At 24.5% G+C, this 19,370-nt stretch overlaps 2 protein-coding genes across 2 annotated transcripts; one reads left to right on the forward strand and one right to left on the reverse strand. All coding sequences in view use genetic code 6, as the record gives it.

The window, feature by feature from the left end:
* Window positions 1-952: 952 nt before the first annotated feature.
* TTHERM_00474870 (adenylate and guanylate cyclase domain protein) lies at window positions 953-11,315 on the forward strand (the record flags this gene model as incomplete). Its single annotated transcript, XM_001023969.3, has 17 exons — window positions 953-1,027; window positions 1,143-1,205; window positions 1,339-1,428; window positions 1,684-1,802; window positions 1,872-2,151; window positions 2,313-2,463; window positions 2,637-4,676; window positions 4,733-4,830; window positions 4,892-5,223; window positions 5,281-5,540; window positions 5,603-5,872; window positions 5,929-7,446; window positions 7,499-8,142; window positions 8,201-8,702; window positions 8,825-9,085; window positions 9,166-11,012; window positions 11,067-11,315. The coding sequence occupies 17 exons, from the start codon at window positions 953-955 to the stop codon at window positions 11,313-11,315; spliced, it is 8,799 nt and encodes a 2,932-aa protein (XP_001023969.2).
* A 621-nt stretch (window positions 11,316-11,936) lies between these two features.
* On the reverse strand, window positions 11,937-18,278 carry TTHERM_00474880 (hypothetical protein; the record flags this gene model as incomplete). Its single annotated transcript, XM_001023970.2, has 4 exons — window positions 18,116-18,278; window positions 17,829-17,915; window positions 15,244-17,581; window positions 11,937-15,141 (listed from the first exon to the last, which is right to left on the reverse strand). The coding sequence occupies exons 1-4, from the start codon at window positions 18,228-18,230 to the stop codon at window positions 11,937-11,939; spliced, it is 5,745 nt and encodes a 1,914-aa protein (XP_001023970.2). The 5' UTR covers window positions 18,231-18,278.
* Between the last annotated feature and the right edge of the window lie 1,092 nt (window positions 18,279-19,370).

Here is a 19,370-nt window from a genome sequence, read left to right on the forward strand (position 1 = left end):
TTAAAAGTTATCTGCTTGTTAAATTATTATTTATTTTAGGTTTTTTAACAGTAATTCATCTTACATTAATAAAATTTTACTAGAGCAAAATTAAAAAAAAATAAATTTATTAGTAAATAACGTTGAATTAGTTTTTACTCTTCAGTAAATTTATTTATTAAAATGATGAATTTACTTTTCTATTTAAAAATCTATTTTGTAAATTTTGTATAAAATTAATTCTTTAAATTTCATAAAAATTATAATTTTTGATTTGAAATAATTTCTTAAGATTTATTTTAGTTTAATAATTCTCTTAAAAATGATCAAGTATTTATCATCAATAGATTTTTGATAAAAAGAAATTGAATTTTAGATTTGTAAATAAGTTTTGGTAAGTAGCTCTGTTATTAATATTTGTAATTCTTGTTAAAAAAGCTATTAATTTGCAAACATCTAATAGTTTTAAGCAGGTTTTTCTTTAAATGTTTAATCTAAATTAATAAACTAAAAACAAAAAAATGATTATTTTTATTATTGATAATTTTAACTACTATCTTAATAAGTATTCTATTAAAAAGAAATTTTGACCAAATATATTTAATTAAAATTAAAATATGATAATCTTTTCAGAAAAAATAAATTTGCCTATCACTAACAAATAAACATGTAATATAAAATGTAATTTAATTAATTAATTGTTATGTAATACTCAAATTAAGAATTAATTGTTTTTCGAACACATTAAATAACCCGAAATAAATAAATAAATGTTTGTATGTTAATAAATTTTTTTAATGAGATGTATGCAAATATTAAATAAGTAAATATTGTTAAAATTAATGTTAGAAATAAGCTTATTTCTTATGATGGATATAGATATGAAAGATAAATAGATTGAGTAAACTACTGCAAGATGTGAAAGTAGTAGTTTTTCTAATTAAATTTTGTTAGTAAATCTAAATTGGTTTAAATGACGATGAAAAGTAAAAGGAGGGTAGTTCAAAAATCTATAAAAGAAGTCTTGGGAAATAAATTACTAATTACAGTATATATATACACTCATACTAAATTAAAAAATTAGGGTTTAGGAATACAACAATTCCAAGCAAATAAAAATGCCATCGTTGTTTAAACAATTAGTTAAATGTTTATATGAAAAGTACTATTCCGAAGATGAAATTTTATTTAATTAGCTCCATAGCGATCAATAGTAGTAGAAAACGGTATTTGCATTGTTCTTATTTAAAATAGTTAATATTTTAACTGCAGATTCATAGCAATTATAATTGGCAATTCAAATATAACTATTTATTTAAATGGAAAGGATTTTTTTTAACTCTTTTCTTATGAATTTAGATTGAAATCATATATGGAGAGGCAGTATCAATATAAGGGTATAAAGATTTATAATATTAAACTAATGCCATTGAGACTTAATAATACAGTGTAATTAATTGACTAGCTTTTTATAAAACATTATAGTTGAAATAGTTTATATTATTTTGATGCTTATCCTACTAGGAAAAAATAGGATTTTAAAATACAAAATGTATACTTGAAAAATCATCTTAAAATTAGAAAAAATGCAACATTTAAATTATTTCTGTTATTTCATAATCCATTTAGGAAATCAAGATAATTTGTTGCTAGAGTAGAATTTGAAATTGGTTAAAATATTCATGTTTTTTTTATATTAATTAGTAAAGCAATTTTTTATATTCTATGCTAATAAAGACTTTCTCAAGGCTATATTTTTTTGCTATGTTTATAGTCTTTGCTATATACATAAGTGATAGCACGCTAAGTGTTAGAGATCAAATGTAACAACTTCTTACCTTATTCATTTAATTAGTAGTATTCTATTTCAACATTTTATTTTATTAATATAGAGAAGCTAGTTTTTCTGTCTTTTTTCCATTTATTTTTACATATGTTGTTGTAAGTTTGAGAGAATATTACTTTGAACTTAGAAGAGCCAAGAAAGATAAAATTGTTAATTAGCAGTAATGTACTATCATTAGGAAGTTTAGGGAAGAAAACCCTGTTGGTTAAGGAATTAATAAAGTTTAATCACTGTAAGCAGTCTAAAATTAAAGTTTAATAGATATAGAATATAAAACTTCGCAAAAAGTATAAATTTACTAACACATAAAATGGGAAGATCTGAAAGTAATTTTGAATTTGAATTTTTATAATTGTTTAAATTAATAAAATTTAAAAAGAAAAATAAAATAAAATCATATTAAACATATTTTTTTTATAAACTAAATGTTTATGTATGATAAATACAAACTGATTTACTTATTTCTTCAAAAATTAAATTAAAATAGATAGGAGATATAGTTTTACTGAAAAAAGATGATATATGTCCTGCAGATATGTTAATTTTAGATATGTTTGATTTCTAATGCACAGTCAATACATAAAACATAGATGATAAATCAGATGAAAAAATAAAAACTGCCTCAGAATTGATGTTTTGTAATTAATTAATTAATTTAATTAAGCTTTTATATTTATTTGCATGTAAAAACATGCTTTTTTAATTTTTATTTGAATATTATGTTCAATAAATCCTCTTAAAAGTGGTTAAATTCTTTTATGAGTAAAAATAGTACAATTAATTTACATTTATTATTTTTAATTAAAAATAGTACCAAAAACATCTAAAATTAAGGGTAACCATGTGGAGTATAGAAAATTATTAACAGGCAAATTTAGCTTTAAAGGTTTTTAAGATAGCTTTAAAGGATTAGTAAAATTAAAAAAAGATCCAATAGCTTAAGAGTTGACACCAGATTAATTTATAATGAGAGGAAGCCAAATTTAATTTACTGAGTGGATTTTAGGCTTAGTTATAGAAATTGGAATGCAAACATATATTTATAGGAAATTTAAAAGACCATAGATAATATATTACAATTCTACTTTCATGAGAAAGCAGTTTATTTTTAGTGCTATTTCGATTATGATTATTATAATTCTGATATTTTTAAATTTGGCTTTTACTGAAGTTAATCAATGTCTGAAAGATGGATTTACAAAGCTAGATACTAAATTAGTTATTACAGCTCTCTTACACTTGCCTATTTATTATCATGCAGTAAGTGAATCTCTCATTACGCTCTATTGCATATATATTAATCGCTAAGATGAAAAAAGAGATCAATAATAGAGATAAAAAAGCAAAAGCCTAGAGGGCATTAAAAATATGAACCATTTTCATTTTTAATAAAATTAAAATGGATTATGCCGTTAAAACTCTGATAACTCTCACATTCATCTCAAAAAAGAAACTGAGCTCTAAAAGGAAGAAAATAACACATTAGCTGCTTTAAAAACATAAACTGAAGAAAAACAAACTACTGTAAAGATTGATGATTGCTTTCAGCAGCTAAATGATACCAGAAGTATTGTAGATATGTGTTTAACTACTCACCTAGTTTTCAACACTGCTAACACTCTCACAACAGGCTAAAATTCAATTACTGGTTTACTAATTTCGAATTGTATTTATCATGTAGATAATAATACGCTTAAAACTTTAATAAACAGGAGAAATATAAAAAAAGATACTTTAATTAACTTTTAAATGTAAAATTAAAATCCCAATCATAAAAATGGATAAAGCTATTAAAATCAGAGTGGCTTTACTCTTAATGGTGAAAACACCAAACAACAAAAGAGCGGATTTTAAAGTCTGGCGATTTCTTTTCATTCATAAAACCCTCTTATGATAAATTTAAATAATTTAAATGGTATTAGTTAATATGGTGGAAATTTGAATGGATTAGATTTAGAAAAGGTTGTTGAGGAATCTCGAAATTTAGAAGTAAATTCCAAAGGTTTTAATTAACCGACTGATTCTAAATTAAGTGGAATAGAGCTTACGAATAATGTACCTTCAACACATTCAAAGAAAATTCACCATAACTCTAGAGCTCCACTATTAGGTGGAAATTTTAACAGAAGTTAAGGATTGAAAAAAAATTATTCTCTTATGATTGAAAACTCAAATTTTAATAAAAGTAATGAGTAGCAGTCAGGTATTTTAGAGAGTTTAAATGATCAAAATTAAGTTTAAAATGTAAAAATTAGAGATAATCCTAGATCCGCTACAAGTATAGTAACTGGTAAACTCCTCTAAACAAAAAAAAATGACCTGAATATAGAAGAAGAAAATTTTATTTAACCATCTCTGTCAAATATAATTCCTATACCAATTATTAAAAATATTGAGCATGATGCAGAAAACTTACATACTCACAATGAAATATAAAATCTTTTAGGCGATACTCCGCAATCCAAATCTAAAGAAGATTAATTTTTCGTAAATAACTTGGGAGAAGAGAGTAATAAAAATTATTTAGTGAACGATAATAAACTTCCAAGTACTGATTGCGTTCAAAATGATATCGAAATAGAAATTCACAGTACAAAAGATAACAATTATAAGCTTAACTAAAACCAAATGATGACTAATGCCAATATTGCTAATTTTGTTAACAGCTTAGAATACCATAAGAAAAATAACCATAAGATACCTTAGCTTGTACCCAAAAAAATAAGTGATATTGACTCACCTTTTCCAGAATCTGATGGAGAAGTTAGCAGTCCTCGTCGTGCTAAAAAAGTAGCTAAATTAAATAGAAGCACTGACTTTGATCTTAAAAATATACCTTAATAGCAGAGAAGTAAATAAAGTTATTTTAAATTATAATTATTTAGAAATTATTTTTAAAAATTAAAGGTACTGACGGAAGTAATTAAACAGTAAGCAATTAAAAAAATTAAATAAGCGATTATTTAAGAAATACAGTTGCAAAGGGTGTTAAGAAAACTTTAAAAGTAATTAATCTAAATTTAGGGTTTGTTGTAAATATATATTAATTAATAAAATTTTTTATAGAATGAAGAACTTGAGAGTAATTCTAATACTTAGGGTAGCGGAAAAAGCACAAATAACTAAAATAAATTTAGAACTGGTAGTAGCACATTGAGATCTCTAGCTAATCAACTAAATGGTGGTGTAGATTTTAATTCTATCCTGGAAAATAAAGACTTTATTAACATCTACACAAATGAAGAATCTGAAAACTACTTGGAAACTCATGAAATTTTAAAGGCTATGCTGCTTTGCCACTACACAAGATCATTTTTTGATGAAGATACACAAAAAATAACAAACCGTAGTTTTTATCATATAGAAGAATTGCAACTTTAATTAGGAAACAGCTTAGGGTAAATTTTTAAATGATTTGTAAAAATTATAATTAGGAATTTTCATAAATAAATTAGGTATAATTTTGAATTTTCATGTTTTATAGATGGAGAGTTCAATTATGTTTTAAAGAAAGACAATAACTACTTCAAGTATAAAGTAATAGCCTACCACTATTATAGCAAGTTAGACAGATTTTGCATACTAATTCAAGAATCTGAAGCTGTCTACTCTCTATACATTAAAGAAGAAGTAACAAATATATCACAAATTAACTATTTAAATGAGAATATAATTTCTGATCTCAATCCTGTTTGCAATTATTACAGATTCCAAGGTAAATTTATTTAAAGAAAAAATGTTTATTCAAAATAAATGAATGACTAATAAATAATAAAGGAAATAGATCTATTTTGTATTGCAAGAAAGAAATGGACTTGAAAGATGTTTAAGATTTTATAAGTAAAATGGAACTTCAATAAAACTTATCAAATCTCTTCAATCATATACTTGCTAAAAATGTTTAGTATTTAACTTTAGTAGCTGTTAAAGAACAAACAGTCCCAGGTTTAGAAACTTTATTTAAATTGTTAAAAGAAGCCAAAATTAAATCTTGGATTGCAACAGGTGAAAAACAATCAAAAGTTATTCCTATTTGTTTTTCAGCAGGTAAAAAAATGATTTTTATTTTCTCTAAAATAATTAATTTCTGTTTAATAATTTAGGAATACTTGACAAAATGCATAAGCATATAGCTTTTGACACAGATGAGTATGATAAATTAGCATTTTTAATTAGAAATATGCTTTAATAGCTAAAAGATGGTTTTTAAAAGGCTCACAACACTCAAAAGCAAGCGAATGAGATTATCTCGAATTTAAATATAAACATAAACAGCGGATCTAATATATAAAGAGAAAGCCTTAACGACATAAAATTTAGTTAGTGGTAACCAGGAAGTAGTGGAATAAATGCGAGTAAGAGAGTTCTACAAAGATCAAAATCATAAAGCACAACTAAACATGTTAGGTAAGCTAGCAGAAAGAGTATAGTAAGTGGAATGGAGTTAGAAAATTAATTCCGTTTTAGCTTATTGGTAAGTGGTAAAAGTTTCAAAGAAATAATTAACAGCAGTTATCTCTACAACCATTTTGCTTTTATATGCTACTTTGCTCATAGTGTTGTAGGCTATGACATGACTCCTGAGCTTAAGGCATAGTTGATTAAGGTAATTAATGTAAAAATGAATCAAAACTTTAAAACTATGTTTATAGGAGATACTTTAGCTGACTTTCAAGCTTTTACAGATTCAAATATAAGTGCTCATAAGAAATCCTCTTTTAATGAAACTCAAAATTATCCAGGTATTTAGTTTGACAAGATTGATAATCTTCTATAAATTCTCCTCTTACACTCAAAAATGGTTTCAGAGATATTCGAAGATGCTCTTTACTTTAATACATATCGTGGAATATTGATGATATTTGTAATAATGTTTTAATTTTAAATGTGTGATATTGACTACTAAATGTTCAATTTAGGAACAATGCTCTTCTTAAGTTTCTTCATTGTGTTTATATAATCCCTTATCATAATCTATAAGAAATACAAAAAATACTAAGGATCGTAGCTTAATTAGAGTGGGTTAATTCAATAATATGGAACTCTTAAAACCTTTTCTAATTAAAAGCTACTTTTAAAAATTATTAAATTAGTTTTTATAACTCTAGTTGATTCTTCAGCATTTTATTTCTTTGTTCACTTTATCTTATCTAGAATAACAACAAGTGAAGGATATACATTAACATAATAACTAATTAATTATATTGAATAATACTTTGCTCTTGCAGTAATACCTTATATAAGGCTCTTAGTCGAGTATAAATTTAAAATTAAACATGCCTTGATAGTATCCTTCTTATTGCTTGCAGTGCCTCTTCTTGCTTTCTCATTTGATCCTTTGATAAGAATTTAAATTAAAGAGAGCTTCATTTTATTGGGAAACGCTTAGTTCATATTGACCATCTTCTTTATACCTTTTTTCATTTATAGTTTTAATCTTCTTTTATAGAATTATGTTTCCATTAAATCTTTTCCTCTTATTAAATCCCTATAAAAACTTCGTTAAGTAATTCAAGATTCTATGAGAGAATCTTACTTCATTAAACCTAAATAATTTAACATTGCAAAGTTAATCAGAGAAATTTTCTAAGCCTTCGAGCCAGACATCATTTTAAGTTCATGTAAAAATAATAAAATAAAATTTTAAAATATATTAATTTATTTATTTTTAAGATATGCTTTCCGAGTAAGTAAATTTAAGAGAAGCTAGCATGAATAAATACACACTGAAATTTAAAGATCAAAATATAGAAGCTAGATTCCTATCATAATATAAGAAAATAAGTTTAGCTTATTCGAGAACTATAACTACACTTTCATTCATTTTTATTGAAATATTCATACTTTATAGGAGTATCTTATATACAGGAGCATCTTTTAGTGAATTTAACCCAAGCTTTTATACTATTTACTTCTTAGGTGCTTTCTTTTTGTTCTTTATACAGATTTTTGTATTTGTTTTTAGCGAGAAATATCAAAAGTATATAAGATAAGTAAACTATGGCATAATTTTAATCAGAATTATATATTTTATGATCTTGATTAATATAGCAGATGTATATGATAGTGTTCCTGGAATTCTAATTTGCATCTTTCTATCTGTAATTATGCTTCCTCTGATCAGATTGGATTATCTGTTTTGTCTCGGAATTTTAATTTTATTAATTGTTATCTTAAGAGAATTTAATGTTATTAGCAACTAAGTATCATTATAAAACGACCCAGATATAAAGCAATTCTCTGTCATTCACATCCTTCTCAGTCATATTGAAATCTCTTTTTTGTTTTTCGTTTGCTTCTTAGTTTAAAAAAGAAACGTAATTAATTCTCTTAAAATTTTAATATTTTTATTGACACTTAATCTGTTTAATTTAGTATGAAGAAATTGAGAGAAAAAACTTTTAGGTAAATCAAACACTAACACAAGCCACTTCTAAAATGAAAGATACCCTTTCTATCCTCCTTCCAAGATTTATAAGAGAGAAATTATATTCTGGATAAAACTATGATAAGATTAGCACTAATTAAGGAAATGTAGCTGTCCTATTTTGCGATATTACTAATTTTGATGAAATTATGATGCAAGAAGAAGAAAAAATTGTTAAAGTTTTAGATAATCTGTTTAGATAATTTGATAAATCTTGTCAGGCAAACTAAGTTTTAAAAATAGAAACTGTAGGTAAAACTTACATGGCAGCAGCAGGTTTAAGAGATGTGGATGAATATTATTAAGATGGATAAAATTAAGTAAACACTTTTGTTGATCCTGTAAAAAGGTGCCTTTAAGTTGCTATGGAAATGTAAGAAATTGCCAAAAATATAACTTGGGGAAACACTAATAATGGTGGAAAATCAGGAAAAGTTGAAATTAAAATTGGTAAAATATTTATTTCAGTTTGTTTTTTAATTAATAAATTATTATTAATTTAAAATTCTTTCAAAAAATTCATAATTTACTAATCATTTTTGTTAATCGTATTTTTGATAAAATAAATATAGGTATAAATTATGGCACAGTCATTTCAGGTGTTATAGGTTTCCACAAACCTCAATTTTCTCTAATTGGTGACACTGTCAATACTGCTAGTCGTGTTTGCTCTACAGGACTTCCTAAAACAATAAATATATCTAATTCTTCCTATCAAAAAGTTATTTAATTATCTTAATACAGATTTGAAAAAAGAGAAGTAGAAGCAAAGGGAAAAGGTATTATTACAACATATGTAGTCACACAAAAGAGTAACACTTACAATAAGAAGAGTAGTTATTTTTTGATTTATTTATTTTGCTGATAATTAATTTTTAAAAGTGTAATAATTTTTTTTCATATTGAAAATTAGAAGGTTTATAGCAATCGTTATAGTTATAATAAGAAATAATTAATAAACTTCACCCAATAATTAAAAAGTAACAATAATAGTAAGTGAAAGAAAAAGCTTAAGAAAACTTAAATGGTTAATCTGTTATATAAGAAGCTTCTTCAAGTTAAAAAAGCAAAGAGAAGAGTGATGAATCACCTTCTTCAAACTCTAAGAATCGTAATTCAGAAGAAATTAAGAGAAAATCTAGGAGAAGATCAGGGACTTATTACATAGATTCGGTTTCTAAATTTGCTGCGTTGAAAATCGCCCATTAGCAAGACAATTAAGAAAATAAAGCAAAACCTTAAACTCATGCTAGTTAAAAGATAATAAAAATTCAAACTATGAGTAATATAAATGAAGATTCATAAAAGTTAATTATGGGAAAAGATAACAACTAAGCTACTTCTAATAATCAAATTGCAAATAGATCATAGAATAATAGCTCCAGCAACTTAAATGTAAGAGGAAGGATTAACAGTATTTTCTTAGCAACTTCTAATTAAAATATAATTAATCTTTAAGAAGAGGTAATTGAGCCTATCCATTAAGCTGAATTATAACTTGGAATCGAAAATAAAATAGATATGCAAAAGGTATCTAACCATGGTCTCAATTTATAATACTATGATTTAAAATAAATCAAAATGCAGTACCAAGAAGAAAAAGATGATATTTCATAAGGTAAGTAGAATAACAATAAAATGAGGTTAAATATGAGTTATTGGACAGGAGCATAATCTTCGCATAATTTGCCAGAAAAAAATTTTGAGTTTGATGAAATGCTTAGCGAATTTTGGACTAATTAGATCGATGATTCTGTTCAGTAAATGAATGGAGCTTTTAAGCTAACTTTTCTCTAAATATTTTTGTACACAGTTAGTCTCTTTTTTGTTATAGGACCTTCTAAATTTAATTTGATAATAGCAATTAGATGTGGGCTTATCATATTCATAATAACTGCTTTTTTATTATTTAAGTACATACTCAAACCTTAACAGTTATCTATGAATAAATTCAGAATGTACATAATAATTTTTTATTTTATTATTTTTGGAGCTCTTAATGTAGAAATATGGATGGCTTCTGACTCTACTTCCAAGGCTGACTCTAATTATGTACTTTACAACGAAGCTGAAGGCAAACAGATTATAAATGTACTCATTTACGAAATATATTTGGTTTACTATTTGTTCTTCAGATTGAGAGTCTTTATTTTCATGCAACAATTGCCAGTTTTCTTAACTTCGTTCATCATATTTATAATTCACAATATTATGGATGATTTAATATTTTAAAGCATAGTTATAAAAGTACTTTTCATGCAAATATGTTTTATACTTTTGCAATACTAACTGTTTAAAAAAGATTAAGAGAATTTTAACACACTTTAATCTTTAAATGAAAAGAATCAACAAACTGATAAACTTATTTAATATCTTCTTCCAAAGCACATACTTGAGCGCTTCTTAATGAATCCAACTGCTTCGTATATAATCGCTGAAAAATTTGACAAGCAAACTATTTTATTTGCTGATATTGCAGGATTTACCCGTTATTCAGATTAAAATCAGCCAGAAACTGTAGTCAAAATGCTGAGGACCATCTTTACAGAATTTGATCAAAAATGCTAGTATCACAAAGTATTTAAAGTCTACACAATTGGAGACTGCTATGTTATCTTAGGTAACACAAACCACGAAAATAGAGATCCTCCAACTGAAGCCTATAATGTCATTATGATGGCTTTTCAAATGATAGAAATACTAAAGAGAACAACAGAATTAGTTGAAAATCAAATTGATATGCGTATTGGTGTGCATACTGTAAGATAAATTATTTTTTTTAATCTAAAGTATAAACAAATTTTTTTAAAAAAGGGTAAAATAGTAGGTGGTTTAGTAGGTACATAAATTGTAAGATATGATATATATGGAGTAGATGTTATGATTGCAAATAAAATGGAAAGTAATGGACAAAAAGGAAGCGTAGTAGTAAGTGAGACTACAAAAGATATACTCCAAGAAAGATACGGCAAAGAATTCATTTTCACTGAAAAGGGAGATGTGTATATAAAGGCAACAGACACTAACATTAGAACATTCTTTTGTGATAAAAATCCTATCTGATTTCAATAAAAATAAAGTCTCATACAAATCTATTTAAAACAAATAATTTACTTTTAAAAATTTTGGAAAATACGAATTATATTATATTTTTTATTTATTTTTTTCTATTATTATTTTGTTAATATAAAGTTTTTAGTATTACCAATTATATATAACTTTTTATATGTTTAAAAAAATTTGATAATTTTAAAAGAATATGCTATGATTATATTTAACTTAAAAATCAAATTGATTATAATCAATAAAAATTATTTTAATTAAAAAATAGATAGAAAAATAAATTTTTTAAAAAATAATTAGTTATTTTTTTGAATAATTAAATCATTTTAATTGAATCCAAAAATATTTTTTTCTGTTTTTATGATAATTTTAAAAATTAATATTCTATAAGTAGTTAATAATTTTTCACTAACTTTTTTCTATTTTTTTAATAAAAATAATTTATCTTATTTTGTATATTTATTTTTTTTCAGCAAATAATAAATTAAAAATACTAAAAATAGTAATTCAAAAATATTAATTATATAATAATTCTATAAATATATACAAATTATTTATTACTTTTGAAATCAATTTTTAATTAAAAAATTAAAATAAATAATTTTAATAAATTAATTATTTTCATTCACTAGCTTTTATTACATCAGTTAGCTAAAGAATTTATGGATTACCAAATATTTTACTATGATTATTTTATCTTTTTTCATTGGTAGGTAATTTATTTTAATTTTAATCTATGTTTGAATGGAAATTTTATTACTGATCGTTGTTGTTATTGTTGCTTTCTGGCTTATTTTGCAAATTTTAATTAAACACTTAGTTACTTAATATAGTTTCTACAGGTTATGTTTTACAAGAAGCTGTCACTCCGTTGATTAAATTACTCAGGTTAATTCTATTTTTTAAAATATCAGTTTTATTTTCTATTAAGAAACTCTAAATTCTCCAATCAGATGTATAAGGTAGACTATTTATCTGACTAATCAGCTATTTGTTGTATTCCTCTTCATCATCATCATCATCTTAAACAATTAAAACTTTGGAAACTTCAATGCTATTACTGGAGGGTATCTGCTTTTCGATTTCTTAAATGAACTTATTTCCACTTTCCTATTTCTTTTTAATTTTTTCAGTAGGAGAAACTGTATCATTTTCTTTCTTTTTTGCACTTGATTTTTGTTTTTTATATTATGGAGGAATCTTCTATATATCTAAATCTTCCTTTATGTCAATATTATCAACTTAAATTGAAATTGCTAATCCAGATTCATTACATTCTTCTTCTGAACTAGTCATATGTTAAGATTCATATACTGAACCACTTGTTTTGAGCATAATTTCATTTTTTTTATCAATATCTGAAATAATAGACTTACTTTAATTTGTAATCGAAATACTTTTAGTTTCTATTTTCTCCTCAATTACATCATCTTAATTAGTATTTATTGGATTTGTTAATAAGTGCTCACTTTATTACGACTCAATGATTTCCTCTGCTAATTCTTCGTATTCCTGAGCCTTTATAACTGTATCTGAATTGCTTTTAGATTTCTTCTTTTAGAATTAATTTTGCTAGTACTTTCTTTTATACTATTTATCCTTTTGAAGGCTACTGTTGTTATTTAATTTTTTATTCTGATTTTCTGCAATGTCTTAATTCAAAGAAAGTTACTCTTACTATTAATCTTTTATATTTAATAGATTAGAAGCAGTTAAAGCTATTGGTTGACTTTTTAAAATTCCATTTTAAAACAAAGCCTTACTAGGTTCACTTGATTGGTGTGACCCATTCTAATTTGCTGTTGTTTACTATAAATTTTTTTGTAACAAAGTCAAAGGAAGACTAAGCTCAGGATTATTATAAGTTGAGCTAAATCTATGCACATTTTTTTTGTATATTTCATTTTATTCAATAACTTTTTGTTCATCTTCAAATTCCTCATTTTAAGGTGTAATTTGTTAGTTTTAGATGTTTATTCTATCAGTATTATCTTCAGCTTAATTAAAAGCCTGGAGCAAATTCTTTTTCGCATAGCAATTTTTTTCTTTGCCTTTTGAAGGGCTTTCTTATCCTTCACTTATTTTTCTTTAAGCTAGCTTCTTTTAAGCATGAGTATTTTAGTCTTCATCATCTTAAACTTCTTCTGTTTTAAATATTACATTTGCTGCTGCTGTATTTTTTAGTAAAATATCCTATTTTTTGTTTACCGTTGTAGATATTTTAGAGAAATCTAAACCCATCTAGGCTTTATTTTTTTTATCAGATGATTAAGTATTATTTTAAATGTTTTTCTTTTCATTGCTCACTGATTTATTTTACTTATTTTCATTAGAAAATGTGCTTTTTTAGATATTTCTTTTGAGTTTTGGTGAATTTAAATTTTAAACTAGTTAATTATTGTTTGTTGTTGAAGGTTTTTTAGTCAAAGAATTTCTCTCGAGACTATTACTTTTTACTTCTATTTTTAAATTTACGCCATTATTAATGCTATTACTATTACCTATTTATTAATGACTTGTTTTTCCACTATTTGCTATTTTATTTACAAGAGGAGATTAATTTCTAGAATTAGATTTTGATGGAGTAGGACCAGTGAATTATTAATGGTGTAATTGCTTTTTTGTAGTTTTAGCTTAAGACAATGATTGTTAAGGCTGGTATCCTTAATTTATAGAAATTTAAAGTGTATTTGAAGGATTTGTTTATGCAATTTAAGTTTATAGTGAATACTAGAGGACATGTGAAGGAATCAAAGAAATCTTTGATTTAGTTTATTAGATATGTGAAGAGACATTTTCTTAGCTAGTCTCTCGGTGATTTTTTAGAAGTGGAGGAGGTGGGGAATGATGATAATTTGCCCTTGAAGTTCCCCCTCCAATTTTTTATTATGGTTAACTGTGACTAGAATTTTATTAGATTTCGTGGCAAAAACTATCTTTATTTTACAAATATTACTGTTACATAACAATTTTTTTCTTTCTTTCAGATTTATCATTTTAATTAATAGAATTTGTATCATTGTTTAACTACAATTCTTCACTGTTATTAATTGATTGATTTATTTGAACAGAATTTTATTTATAATTTACAGCTGCTGCTGATTAGCGTTTGTTTATAATGCTATAGCTATTTCTGATATAACTCTTTTGATTGCTCAGAGGAGACTATTACTATTACTATTATGGAGAATTTAATATTTGCATTTAGCAATTTTTATTATTAGATTAACAATTCCCATAACTTTTCTTAACACTCATGTTTCCGCTTCTGTGTGTCATAATTTAAGAGGGACTTTAAGATTAAAATTTAGTCTTTTTATTCTTTGGCGCGTAATATGCATATTGAGAATAATCAATGTTAGGCTAATCTTCATCATTTTATATTGAACTTTATTAAGTAAGATATTATAAGCATTGCTATTGCGTTTGTTATTAATTAGCATTTTATAATTACTATTAATTTATACTATTTTACCGTCTGCTAGTCTAAATACTTCCTTTAGCATTTATTGTGTTTATACTATTTATTGTTTAGCAATTTTATGATAATTAAGCTGGTTTATTTTATTCAGTTGAAAATAAACTAGATCTCCTTTTATTATTTAAGTTAACATATTTTTCTTTTTTTAATGCAGGAGTGTTTCTACTACGAGGGTCATTTTCTTTATTTTAATTTGATGCATTTATAATACTATTTTTGAATAGAACTGTTGAGAGCTTACTCATTACTGATAATTTGCTGTTTTCAGGTTTTATTGACATATTAATGTCATCATTATCATCTTCAGATCTTATTCTCTTTTAAATTTTGAAATCTTCCTCATTGCTTATAATTATAATAATAAAATATTATTTTAAATAATTCTGTAAAAATGCTCAAATAATTTAAAAGAATTTAATAAATTCCTATTTAAAAAACAAAACTTACTTTTAAAGACCTTGATCAGCAATGTTATATAAATCGTTAGAATTCGGGTAGTGTATTGATGTATTATTGGGAAGTAAATCAAAGTTAGGAATAGTATTTTATGTTTAATTTTTATTTTTAGGAGATTAATTAATTGATACAGTTACAAATCTTTGCTAGCTTGATTTATAGTGTTTTTAATGAGTTCTTGATGTATTTATATTACTCTTAGAAGGTGAGTTGCTCACATTTTAAGTTAAAAGCTATTCTATTCCTGAAGTTATTTTATTATTATTTAAAGTTAACTTATTTTAATTGTTTGAAATCCCTTAATTAATATTGTTATTACTAACACTATTATTTGGAGATTTTAGGTTATTTGCTTAATAAATGCGAGATTAATCTTTAGCTCTCCTAGTTGAATTTATATTACTTACATTCTATACTGAAGCAATATCGAGTTCTTCCACAATTTAATGTGATCTGTTTGTCACACCACTGTATATGCTACTACTTCTTTGCTTTAGCAAACTTATTATTTTTGGTAATCGAATACTGTTATTGTTATTATTTAACTACCCGCTGTTTGGATTAATACTTAGATTATTACCACTTCCTGCTGCTATACTATTATTCAAGTATGAATTTTGATATTAATGATGAGAATTTGCATGGTAAGAAGGTTGCTGTTAGATACCACTTACATTTGAGCGACTACTTCTTTTAGCATTATAAAAATAAACACTTGAAGTCCTTTGTGTATTTGGTCCTGAATATAAACACTTAGTACTCTCTTCATCAGAATTAAGAACACAATTAGGATGAGTTGATTAAGAGGTAGATTAATAAAATAGTATATTTTGTGAGTTTAAATGTGAGTGACCTATTCCTTGATGAGGTTACTCGAATGATATGTTATTACTTAAATAGGAGTTTTAATTATATTGCATAGATTGGCTGTTTGGTAGTTATTATTGTTAAAAACTTTAATTGTTTGTACTAATATTTCCAGAGTAACCATTTTTACTTTCTCTTCTTTTTACTATTTTAGATAATTAAGCTGAACCTGGATTAGTGCTAGTGTTAGAAGCGGAAGTTGATGACACTCCAGGTACTTGAGTATGATAAGAAGGGGATTATTGTTATTGAATTAATGGAGGTGGAGGTTACTTAGAGTAACTCTTTGAAGATCCAACTTAAGCATTCTAAGCTTATTATAGAGCAACTTAGCTGTGCTTGTAATTAGAAAGATGAACTGAATATCTATTTTGATATTTATTTGACTTATTTGGGGTCTTTGCAGGTAAGGCTATTGAATTATGAATCATCAAACTTGTTTCTACATTACTAGAATTGATATCTGCAGTTTGTGAATTTGCTTAAATTGCTTAGCATTGAGGAAGTAAGAAGTTAATGTTGTTGGACTAAGATTTTCTTTAGCCATGCTTAGGACTTGAGTCATCTATCATTTAACTCACTTACTAGAAATTAATCACCTAGGGGATGAACTTGTTTGTACCGCTATTTACTATCAAATCATGCTTACTAATAAGTGAAGCCCTTAAATCAGATTATTTTGAGTAGAAAATGCTTTTAAGTCTACATTATGAACCTATTTCTATGTTTTTTACAACGAAATCATCATTGACATCCTTAAAGAAACTTTTTAAATCAACAATAAGATTAATCCATTTATCTTTTAATAAAAAGTCACTAGGTGCATTAAAGACATATACTGAGTTATTTTGACTACTTATATTGTTCTAAGTAGGGTTATTGCTAAAATTAATATTTCCTTACTACTTTTATATAAGCTATTACTATTACTGATTTTAATTATTTGCGGATTATCCTGCTAAAATTGAAGGTATGAGTAGACTTTTATCTTAACTATTTTATGAAAGATAACACTCTTCGTTATTTTGCAGAAATTTACTATCTTATGAATATTATTAAGATAAAATTTGCTTAAAAGCGACAGTCCCATTAGCATTACCATTTATAGGAATTTATTCTTCTGCAAGAGATTATTATGTTTAATTAATAGCTGAAGATGTATTTTCTTCAGATTTATGCTTACGGTTTATTTAATTCTAACCTTTGTCTGCTAAACTTGCACCTAAAACAGAGGAGTGGGCTCCAATCTGCTAAAGTATACTAGAATTAAGCTCAAATCTTGCACCTGGATATATCTTGAGTCTAAGTATTTAGTCTTTGCTACTAACTGCAGTAATATCTAAAGATATTTTATGAATAAATACCTAAAAAATTAAAGTCTATGCTTTCAAATTATTTATTTGCAGCTAAACCTTAAGTTGTTTTGTGTTCATTTGTCCTTCATTTAAACTTAATATATAACCTTTTTATTTAAACAAGCATCAATATTTTATTCTAAAGAACTAAAATGTCTTTATTAGATAATCAATCATTCAATTTTTATTTATTCATGTTAGAAATATTTTAAAAATATTTAGTTGAGAAAACAGATAATAATAAAAAATTATGAATTATAAATTGTGTTTTATTTTTAATTTTTAAAATTATTTTTATGTGAAACATTAAAGATTTTTCAAGAACTTAACAAGTATAAAACGAAGGTAGTTTACTTTTGATCTATTTGTTAAAGGTTTTCTTAATTGTATTTAACTTGTAGCTGCTTTATCCAGCTTTTATCTCATCTTCTGTTTGATAATCTTTTAAAATAAAGTAGGTAAATTTAAAAATTTGATGTTAAAATATATTATATCAATTAAAAAAGCTTTTTCTAAATCAAAAATTCGACTTATGAAATTAATCCATTTTATGAAAAATGAAATTAACTTCATTAATTAATTAATGAAATGAGTAAATAAATAAGCAATAAACTTGCTAAAGCTGATAAAAAATCAAATACTTTTAGCTTCAAATAGTTCGTTCAACTAAAATGCCGATTCCTCACCATCCTACTATTAAGAGGACTCTTTAACTCCGCCATTAAAGTGATTTGAATCCTCTTTAATGCAATTCATTTACTTTTGATCCACCAAATAATAATTTATTAATTAATCTATATTAAGTACATACGCAATGTAAAAATATTAATTAATTCTCAATATAATTGTGATTCTTATAAGTATCATAAATATAGTAACAAAAAATAGTTTGTTAACAACTAAATTTTGCATAACTATCAGGTTTTATTTATTTTTCTGATTTTTGTTAACACAAATTTCATTATGAAATATATAAAGCTATTTCTGTGAATATAAAAATCAATAACAAATACATCAAATTTCATGTAATATTATTATTAAATCCTTATAATCTTTAGCACTAAATAACTAATTCTTACTATATTCATTCATTAATATTCCTTTTATTGTAATTTTTTGCCCTCACAACAAATTTTGTTTCATATATCACTCATCGTTGATTCCCAATAATAACCTCAATCTGCATGCATTTCACAGTTATACTCATTCATTTAATTTTAAGATAAAATTAAAAATACCATTAAAACTGTATTAGCATTTTATTACTTTAAAGATTAATTTATTTTACTTCCTTAAAAATATCAATAAACTATTAAATTATAAAATATTTTTTTATTTGTTCTATAAAATTAATTTATTTCATAATTAAACATAGTTTATTTTGAAATAACTCCAAACAAAAATTATTTCTTAATTTGCATAAATAGCAATTATTTTAATGAATATTTAAAGTAAATAAATTTCTATCTCTTAACACAATTAATTTACATAAATTAAAATACATAAAATTGAGAAACATTTTATTTGGATCTAATAATTTTTTAAATTTAGGATGGGTGATAAGAAAGTTATTAATTAGCAATATAAATTAAATATAACTAAGAAAAATTAACAAATAGTCTACTAAAGGTATTTACTCTCTAAGTAGTTATGGCTATAATTGAACTATAGAGAATGTAGTTAATTAAATTCAAAACGAAAAATTAATTCAAAATTGAACTTCGTAAATAAATAAATATTCAACGCCTAATTTTTGAATGGTTAATCGATTAAATACAAAATTGAAAAAAATAAATAAACACATAAAGGGATTGTGAAAATGTATGTGAATAAATATAAAAATTTGGTTTGTATTGAATAGATAGATACTAAAGCTTAATCTATCTATCTATCCAT

The sequence above is a fragment of the Tetrahymena thermophila genome (assembly GCF_000189635.1).
Source record: "Tetrahymena thermophila SB210 genomic scaffold scf_8254403, whole genome shotgun sequence".
Lineage (NCBI taxonomy): Eukaryota > Ciliophora > Oligohymenophorea > Hymenostomatida > Tetrahymenidae > Tetrahymena > Tetrahymena thermophila.